General features: G+C 37.2%; 1 protein-coding gene across 2 annotated transcripts in view; it reads left to right on the top strand.

The window, feature by feature from the left end:
• LOC135201756 (cell adhesion molecule Dscam2-like) overlaps positions 1 to 10,773 on the top strand; it is a 180,581-nt gene that overhangs the window by 85,313 nt on the left and 84,495 nt on the right. For both annotated transcript variants that reach the window (XM_064230993.1, XM_064230994.1), the window contains exons 13-17: positions 3,768 to 3,941; positions 8,237 to 8,378; positions 9,094 to 9,245; positions 9,604 to 10,045; positions 10,345 to 10,550. In XM_064230993.1, the coding sequence (XP_064087063.1) occupies positions 3,768 to 3,941; positions 8,237 to 8,378; positions 9,094 to 9,245; positions 9,604 to 10,045; positions 10,345 to 10,550 (1,116 nt within the window). The remainder of the gene's footprint in view (positions 1 to 3,767; positions 3,942 to 8,236; positions 8,379 to 9,093; positions 9,246 to 9,603; positions 10,046 to 10,344; positions 10,551 to 10,773) is intronic.

Here is a 10,773-nt window from a genome sequence, read left to right on the forward strand (position 1 = left end):
GAGGCCACCTTTTCTCCTACAGTTGTTTTGAACCCTTAGTATTATTGAGGTTCCATGTGAAAGTAATAGGCCTAAGATGTGTGTATATATATATATATATATATATATATATATATACACATATATATATAATTATATATATATATATAGATATATATATTATAGATATATATAGTTATATATATAATATATATGTGTGTGTACATACTCCAAACACACAGATTCGCTGTATAAAGTTATTACTTTCACAGAGAACCTCAATTATCTGGAAGGTTCAGAAGAAGAGATTTTTGATTTACACGCTTTGAGAGGGGTGCATTTACCTCCATCTTCAGTATATATATATATATATATATATATATATATATATATATATATATATATATATAATATATATTGTGTGTGTATATCGGGTTTATTTGGATGTATGCCTGTCGTTTTAAAATTAGTGAGTGCACATACATACATGAAAAAGTATATATTTTTTAACATAAAGCCGTTTCACCTCAGAAAAGATATGACAGTAATCATTGTCAAAGTTACTCTTACATAAGTGCTGAATCATGGATGAACCCTCAGTGATGACAACTTCCACAGCATTATCCATTTCAAACACTTACATAGGAGGCTCATCAGCAGCACGTAGTAGAATCTCCCTGAACACACTACGCTATTTACCTCGTGTCTTCCATCTTTCTATCGTTTCCGGGAAGTTGAGGTCTCTCCTTCTCAGTAATCTTCCTCTCAATCTGCTCTTCCTTTCTAGGTCTTCCTCTTCTTCCATATCTAGGTCTCGCCCCCCCCTCTTTCCTCAACGTTTACTGCTTAAACAATTCATCTATACAGCTTCCAACTTCAGTTTTCCATTCGCATCAACATTCACACTTCACTTGCATAGAGAAGAGTTCGTTCAACAGCGCCTTCATCCATTCCAACCTTTTCTTCCAGAGTTACTTTCTAAGTTTCCTCGAAATCCTGCGCACGCATACCTCTGCCTTTCTTCTTCCCTTATCTCTCCTCCTACTCTCATCTGAAGTCTTTTCTCCCAAATGATACAGTAATTCCATTCTCTCACCGTCTGTTATAATATTCACTGCTTCATCATCTGGGTTCCCAATTACTCTCCCTATAAACTTACTCCTCTTACAAATCCACAGTCAGTACTGCACTGCACAGACACATTATAAATACACAGTATATATATATATATATATATATATATATATATATATATATATATATACACACGTGTATATGTGTCCTAATGTATGCGCTTAGCTATCAAAGGAGGTATAAGTTGATATCGACTTTGCTTGCACGAAAAATGTCTCCGTGTATGAGACAAAAATTATTATATGTACTATGTATGTGTATATATATATATACAGACTTATACATATTATATTTATAATATACATACATATATGAATTTTTGTCATATACAAGGAGACATTTTTCATTGACAGCAGGGTCGAAATCAGTTTATACCTCATTTTGATGTTTAAGTGGTCAATAGGCAATGTTCATCGTTGTTTCTAAACCAGGCAGCGCTTCAAATCCCACCCGTGACGAAACACTTCAATTATAACTCCCCTTCGGTGTAAGCCATTTGTACTGCTCAGTATTTGTGAATGTAGATTATAAATATGTGTGTGTGTGTGTGTGTGTAGTGTCATTATGATAGATAACTGCTGTTACTGCAGGCCATTTAACCACGAAATATATTTATATGTTTGTCAAGGGCATGGGGAGGTATTCCTTGCCATGACGAACCTTGCAGGGCGTATATGAGAGGCGCAGTTTTATTTTGACCTGAGAATGATAGGAGCTGGCGGGCGTGTCATTTGATTATTGGTTCACTGAGGGAGAGGTTTTCCTCCCCGGAGTATTGTGCAATCCCGCAATAAACGCGATATTGGAAGTGGTGATTAATTTCAAATCCCTTTCAATTAAAGCAACATTTATTAAACTTTTAATCTGATCAAACAAATGCATGCTCGCCTCTGTGCGCCCTGACAGGGCCGTCAGTCTGAGCCCCAGCATGCAAGCGCTTCTCATGCATTATTATTAAAGCTGGTTAAACTAATGAGCTGGTCAGTTCGAAAGCAATGTGGTCCACGCCCTTCCTTTTCCTTAGAGGGGCAAGAACGAAGGGTCGTTTAGTGGCGGTGAAGTAATAACCCCTCTCGTTTATTATTTACCATAGGAATCGATATAGTCTCCTCCTCCTCCACTTCTTTCTTTCTTGCCTTCTTCGCAACCCATTCATCTCGTGTAATGTCGGTCTTTTTTTTACGAACTTTAATATATGAATGATTACACTGAAGATTGTTATGCATTTTATGAATGGGTATTGACCCAATTTCTCTTATCAACTTGGGGTCAGAATGTTGCACTATGTCTGAATTGTAGGTCCTCAAAATAGTGATTCCACGAAAGTGATGTATTTTACGTTTGAAATGAGGTTACTTGCCACATACCCCTCTCTTCCCCAGCTCTGACTTACTGTACAACTAACAGGTACGTAATTTAGTGATGAGGTCAGGGTAGTTAAAACAGACTGCGAAAGACATGCTTGAATCTCTCTGCTTTGGCCGTGAATCGATTTGCTTGCGAGAAACGAAATTCTCTGTTAGAGTACTGATGAATGTAACCCTTAATTAGCTCAGGGACACTTATTGATTTCCTCGTGCAAACATGAGATGGTATCAAACTCCTTGCAAATGTGCAATGCAGAAATGGTTTATGACGAATAAAATTGGTATATGTACTGCTGAAGTCGGCTGAAAAAAATTACATTTAATGGGTTTGACTATGATTAAGAAGTTCACCATCCTTACAAGTCTTAATCATCAGTATTAGAAAACCTTTAGTTGTAACCTATTCTTCTCACACCTTGTATCCAAATCAGGTGACCATTAGTTATAGTATAAAGTCGTTCACGTTGATACAATTGTACACTGAAGATTAACATGATCAGGTTTAAAATTACGAAAAAAATCCCCCCCCCCCTCTTTTTTTTTGCATCTCACCTTTTTACTCCGCAACAAAAGATTCAACTGATTGGCTTAGCGTCGTCTGTCTTTTTTCTCATCCTCCCCCCATTTTCCTCTTTTATCTCTCCAGTCCCTGTCGTTGAAAAAAAAAAAAAGGAAGAAAGTAAAAAGAACGCATGAATGGGTGGCGCTCTAATCATTATTGACGGAAACCCCCACCCCCCAAAAAATGATAATGATAATGAAAAAAAAAGGAGGGGGGTTGGATGAGGAGCATTCTACTAATTATTGGCCGATGGCTCAGCAAGATCTCGTTTCCTTTTTAATCAATTCTTTGGTTGCTTAATGAAGGCATTGATCTAATGAGTGCGACACAAATGCAGATTTAATTACTCGTTAGTCAGGGCTTGAGAGAGAGAGAGAGAGAGAGAGAGAGAGAGAGAGAGAGAGAGAGAAGTTTACCTGTGGTTTTATTATATTAGGTAATATCACAAAGTATTTACACATGAATATTTGATATATATATATGTGTGTGTATATATATATGTGTGTGTGTGTGTGTGTGTGTGTGTGTTTGTTTCTCTCTTAACGCATCCACCAAGAAGCCCAGAAAAAAGATGCGGAGTTATACGTTAAAATAATAGAATATTGGTAGAGTCCTGTAGGAATGGTTTCTCCTTAACTTTGAAAAAATAAAGATGTGGTACAAAGTCTATATATTCAGAGAAATTACAATTTCTCTGGTCTCATGTCCAGTATTTCGTTTCTCAGGTTCGGGTGCCGATGCCTTTCGAAGCGTGGAGATGGTGAGCCCAAGAGTAGTGCAGCAGTCCAACGGGTCTCTGTACATTGCGCGAGCCGAGCCAGATCACGCTGGCACCTATCTCTGTCACGCTGCCAACTCGGTGACCAATCTCTCCAAGACCATCACGGTGGCTGTGAATTGTAAGTACTTGAGGAAAACAACTTCCGCTCCGATAACTTGTTTGTGTTTGGTGTGTTTCAGTCCTAGCTTGTAATAATTTTTTTTTTGGGGGGAGGGGCGGTTTCTACAGGTAAGTTATAAAAAATTTCAGTCTTTGTTTGTACGGTAATGTAGGGTTTTGAATATAAATTCATCATCCCGCTTATGGTTTTAATCGTAAAATCAAGTCATGGAAATTAGTCAGATTTTGGCTTATTTTAAAAGCAAAAATTTTTTTTCAGTTATTTTAACATTCACAATTTTCTGTTTGTGTTTCATCGTGACCCATTGCTTTTCACATTCTGTTGATTTATGGGGTGTGGATGCTAGCCTTATACTCGTACCTCTACAGATTGTCGCGAGAGATATAAATTATGTGCCAGTGACGTCTGTCTTTTGAATGGGTGGCTTTCTGTCTAATTACTGATCATATTTTCCGCTGCTTAAATTCATCCAGCTAGAGACTAGCAATACAATTAACGTTTCTCAGAAAAATGATAACTCGGTAAATCAAATCATATTCCTTTTGCCTTTAGAAATTGTACCATCATTTGTGAATTTCCCGGTCTGAATGCCATATTTATATACTCATATTTATATATTCATATTATAGATATCTTATATATATAATTATATATATATATATATTGATTATCGAATATTTAATCATATATATAGATATATATATATATATATGTGTGTGTGGTGTGTGTGTGTACGTATGTAAATGTGTGTGTATCACATATACCCATATATGTGTGTGTGCGTGCGGGCGTTTGGGATTTGTATATCATCTAGTTTTTTTCTTAGTTTGCCTCATATCTTGATGGTATAATTTTAGCTAATAATCCATTCATATGACAAGTTACATCCATTTGAAAATAATCTTGATTCGTCGTTTCCTCGGCTTCCGCGTTCGGCCTTAAACACTTCGCTGCATAAGGTATTGGATTTCCGATATTGCATACCACAACCTGCAATTGTCCCTTGCAATCATAGCAGTGTGCCTGTCGCTCACCTGTCAATTCCCGTCAGTCCCTGCTAATAGCCGGTGAGGTTAGATGATGTTACGGTCGACCAGATTGGGAGGAATTTCAGAAGAGCCTCTGGCATCCCACTTTATTCTTTTAGTGACGTCTTTCTTCTCGAAATTTGCTTCATACAGTTCATTAATCTTTTATACGAAGCTTACTATTGGGAATATTTGATTAGCTATCGTGAATATTGTATTAAGACAATGGTTCGTGACATTTATATTAGATATGTTATTCATTTGTTGTCCTGACTGTTGTTTTAATATTTTATATAGGTTTTATCACGATTAATTTGAATAAATAAATCGTTTTGATTAGCTATAAGTTAAGTTAAGTGTATCTTAGTTTTATGAGACCACTGAGCTGATAAACAGCTCTCCTAGGGCTGGCCCGGAGGATTAGATATATATACGGGGCTAGGAATGAATTGGTCACCTAAGAACGGGACCTACAGCGTATTGTGGGATCCGAACCACATAATATCGAGAAATTAATTTCTATCACCAGAAATAAATTCCTCCGATTCCGCATTGGCCGAGCCGAGCGGTGGTAGCAGAGCGCGAAAACCACTCGTCCAACGAGGAACTTTGATTATCTATAAAAATTTGATATTTCATAACCACTAATGATTTAAAAATGTATTTTGCAGTTCGGAAAACATGTGATTTGTTTTACGTCACAGCAGACCACATTAAATTTAGACGATGCATTATTCATATGGCGTTAGAATAACAGCTTTGACCTTTGTTACCAAGTAACCTAAAGGCATCACGATTCTCTCCAATTTTCTCTTCAAATTTAAGGAGCGCAGGCAAGCAACGAGGGCGGTATAATTACTCGATTGAAACAAAGGCATGTCCAAAGCAAATTGCATTGTTATATTGTTTGTTGTGTAGCGTATTGTATATAGTAAGGACATAACAGATAAATATATACATACACATATTATATATATAATATATATATATATATATATGCGTGTGTGTGTGTGTGTTTTCTAAATGATAAAATTTATCAGATATTATGGTTGAATGTGGACGTAAGGAAAAGTATGGCCAATTTAGTTTTATTTGATTCATTTAGTATCTCTGTTTGTTCGTGTTCTGTTACCAAATATCAGTTACTTTCCCATATTCCACCTTGATGTTTGTTATCTTTTTGGATAATTTTCCTTGTGATGATAACTTGCTTATTTGCTAAATATGTCGATTCCATTTAGTCTTGAAATGGCGGTTTTCCCTCTCATTCAGTTTAGCTTATTATTTTATTATGGCTTCTCGACATTTCCAAGTGATTTTCGTGTAATATGTCATGATTGCACATCATGGTTTTAGTTACTTGTAGGTTTTCCCATGTTTCATTTTTTTCATATACGGCACAAATGGCACTTCGTTGTTCGTGTTCTTTTCAACTAAACATTTGCTCTATGATAACGCAGTTTGTTATATCACGATATATATATGATAATGTTCATGAAATCATTACTTTTCATTCATACCTATATTATTGCATCTCGACAATATTAAGGGGTAACTCTTTACAGTTTGTCACTGTGGAATAGCATTCTATCTTAATTTTTTTTTATCATTTATTTATTATTGCATACTCGTTGCTCTTCTAACATTCACTTTAGGTTAGTTTTCTGAAATGATGAACAGCATTCTTCCTCTTCTTCTTCTTCCTCTTCTTCTTCCTTGGTAGATTTCATTCGAAGTTCATTGTCAGCAGCAGTTAGCAAAGGCATTTTCCGTATTCAGAGGGAATGCCGCAGATTCCTGAATTTGCCATTTCATTTACGTTTTATGAAGTAATCAACGGTATAGTCTTTGCTGGTTTTCAGTGTACACAATATTCTCGCTGTTGCTTTCCATGCCGTTAAATGGTGTAGTGTAATACCTCGTCATTGGATTCATTTTTCATGAGGAAGTCTATCATATTTTGCAAGTTTCTCCTGCGTTTTGTGAAATGGCCAGCTTTCATTGGTCACATTTGGTGTTAATGTTTGATCATAAGTAGAAGTTAAGTATATCTTAGTTTTACCAGACCACTGAGCTGATTAACAACTCTCCTAGAGCTGGCCCGAATGATTAGTTATTTTTACGTGGCTAGGAACCAATTGGTCACCTAGCAACGGGACCTACAGTTTATTGTGGGATCCGAACCACATTATATCGAGAAATTAATTTCTATCACCAGAAATAACTTCCTCTGATTACGCGTTGGCAGAACTTCGGACCACCGGATTGGCAGCCGAGCGCGAAAACCACTCGTTCAGCGAGGAATTATAAGACGAAAAGTTACTTTTTTGTGTATAAGTAATTAGAGGTCGAAGAGCTACTTTTTGTGTATAAATAATTAGAATCGAAAAGTTACTTTTTGGTATAAGTAATTAGAAGTCGAAACTGTCATCGGCGATTTTTTTTCCAATTTTTGTTCTTTCTTTTCCCTCACTGGTCGGCGTCAAAACCTAGGTGTTGTGACGCCAGCTTTAGTGTTCCTAAGTCAATCAATCTTTCCCTCATGACGACAACATTTAATGTGAAAGGGATAGACTAGCTACACTTCATATAATCATTTGAGAGTAATGAGAATAACTGTTGATCTAACTTCGCTGTTATGATTTGCAGGGATATCGTCAGTCCAATAATAAAATTACGGGTCGCAATGAGAAGTCGTCTCTCGATAGCATAGCTGTATAGCTTCCCCCTTTTATAATACTTCCCTTTTATCATTTCATTGCCTAGAACTGAAATTGGATGGCGGGGGAGATTTCAGACGAATATTGCAGATCGAACTCGGATGTCATTCCATCAAATTTATTATGTTGTTCAAAAGGGCAACAGTGAATGTAGTGCTTCTCGTCCAGATGGAATCCTTTCCATATTTATTTGCTGGGAGCATTACCATTACAACTGCAGTTTTTTTAATCTGGTAGATTGCCAGAGAGAGAGAGAGAGAGAGAGAGAGAGAGAGAGAGAGAGAGAGAGAGAGAGAGAGAGAGAGAGAGAGAGAGAGAGAGAGAGAGAGAGAGAGGATATTTTCATTAACTGCGCTTGATATTGAAACTGGGTCTCTTTTATCATATTATTTACTCATTAGAGACAAAGATAATGATGAAAAAAAATGTGCGTCCCTTTGCTTCAAATTGAAACTGAGTCTGTGCTATTATTTACTCGAAGTATTTTATGATTGCAGGCGTTATTGCCCTCTTGTCTATTTATCGGTTGCTTTATCTGTTACAGCTGCGCCGTATTTCACCGGAGGACGAACTTCCATAGACGTGCGGGCTGGGGAAATGGCCATCTTGGATTGCCGAGTTAGGGGAGACCCTCCCCTGACGGTCACCTGGTCCCTCAGGGGCGCTTCGCTCCGCCATTCTGGGAGGTACGTACTCGCACCTATTAGCATTTTACGTCCTTTTTGTTCGGTACAATTACAGTGTGATCGATTACGTGCATTTTCATTTTTTGGGGGGCATGTCATTGTAAGAGTGCGAGAGATTTAATTCGTGTACCTTTTTAAATAAGGTTATCGAATTAATGGATGGTTACATAACTTGTATACATTATATAATGTATATATATATAATGATGATATATATATATATATATATATATATATATATATATATATGCTTATATGTCACTAAATAGCGTGTGACAATATATTCAGCCAAGGCCACAGGAAAAATAAAAGAAGGAGTACCGAGCGCTTTCGTGTTATTTCAGCACATTTTCGAGGTACATTGTACCTCGAAAATGTGTTGAAATAACACGAAAGCGCTCGGTACTCCTTCTTTTTATTTTTCCTGTGGCCTTGGCTGAATATATATATATATATATATATATATATATATATATATATATACACACACACATATATATATACTTGTTATACATTATATATATATATATATATATATATATATATATATATATATATATATATATATATATATATATATATACTATATATATAGGTGTGTGTGTGGCTATATCATTGAGACATTTGAATGCATAATTTAAAATTAGACGTCATTGAGTAAAAGCATAGATTCCAAACCTACCAATTTTTTTTTTTTTTTTTTTTTTATATCCAGGTACAAAGAAACAGTGTTTAACGAACCGAACGGGGACACGATGGCGAAGCTGGAGATCTCATCTGTCATCCAGTCCGATGCTGGAATCTACACCTGCACGGCTCACAACACTTATGGTCGCAACTCCAACACTATCACCGTCAATGTTCACGGTAGGATGGTCGTTGTTGTTCTTTAAAGGTTTCAATTTTGGTGATGGAATATGCATCAGCCAGTAAACAATATTGATTTCTATGTTATATACATTATCATGTTTATAGATATATATATATATATTAATATATCATATAATATATATTATATATATAAATATCAGGCCCCAGTAAATTCAGTGAATAAGCTTTATATATATTTATATATATATATTATATATATATACATATGTGTGTGTCTGTGTGTGTCTCTGTGTGTATAGTATATGCATATATATGTATATATATTAAATATATTTTTGAGTAATGTCTATATGCAAAACAAAAAACTGGCTGACTTTCGTTCATACTTCCACAGAGCCTCCTTCAGCACCCCGAGGCCTGCGCGTCGTAACCGAGGGCTCGAGGGCTGTGAGAGTGTCGTGGTCTGCCCCAGAACCGGCCCCATCTTCGTACGTCCTCCAGTTCCGACGTACCCTGGAGGGTTGGGGCGAAGCGAGAGAGATCACTGTGCAAGCTTCGAGTGTCACTTCAGGGGTAGAGGTGTCGCCCTTGATGCCAGCAACGGAGTATGTGGTCAGAGTGGTCGCCGTCAACCATCTCGGAAGGTCACCCCCTTCGGAAGACCTCAGGTTGATGACGTCAGCCGAAAAGCCCGGGGCACCTCCCAGAGACCTGCGAGTCGAAGCGACGGGTGCTCGGCAAGTCAGGGTGTCTTGGAGACCTCCTCCGAGGGAGAGTGCCCATGGCATCATCATTGGATATTACCTGGGTTATGCCCCTGTGAGCAGGCAAGGAGGGTAAGCAATGAAGCTCGTTTGTGTTTTTATATATATATATATATATATATATATATATATATATATATATATATATATATATATATTACTTGGCAGGACTTCGTGTTTAAGATGTCTCGGCCTTGCTAATCAGACATTTACCCGACCTTACAACAAGGAATTTATTTTTGCAGGCTGCTGCATTTATTTTATAACGATTTTAACTCACTCAGCATTCACAGTTAATGATAGCAGATGTGATTTCTACTTTTTTACCATATGTAATATCCTGGTCAATATCTCACGTATTTTCTTAGTAGGACGTCTCCTGCCGGTACTCAGTACAATTTTACGACGATCGAGAACTCGGAAGGCATTCAGACTGGTTTGGAGGGAGAGGGTTCCTGGGTCGTCACTGTGAAAGACCTCCGACCTTACACCGATTATCAGCTGGTGGTCCAGGCCTTCAACGCCGAGGGGGCGGGGCCGCTGAGCCCTCCAGCCACTGTCACGACAAGGGAAGATTGTAAGTCCCTCAGAGATTTGTGGAACAGATTTGCACTTGTTCTTTTAGTCTGTTACGCCAGAAACCATTGGTGTTGTGTCGAATGGAAATTCTCGTCAGTTTTCGTTTGTTGCACTAAGTGCGATTTTCAGCTATTTGGACGACAAAACAAATGATAAAATATTAAAGAATTTCTCAGTGCAAATGGTAAAATATGAAAGAATTTCATAACTGTATTTCATGT

This window comes from Macrobrachium nipponense, chromosome 28 (assembly GCF_015104395.2).
Source record: "Macrobrachium nipponense isolate FS-2020 chromosome 28, ASM1510439v2, whole genome shotgun sequence".
Taxonomy (NCBI): Eukaryota; Metazoa; Arthropoda; class Malacostraca; order Decapoda; family Palaemonidae; genus Macrobrachium; species Macrobrachium nipponense.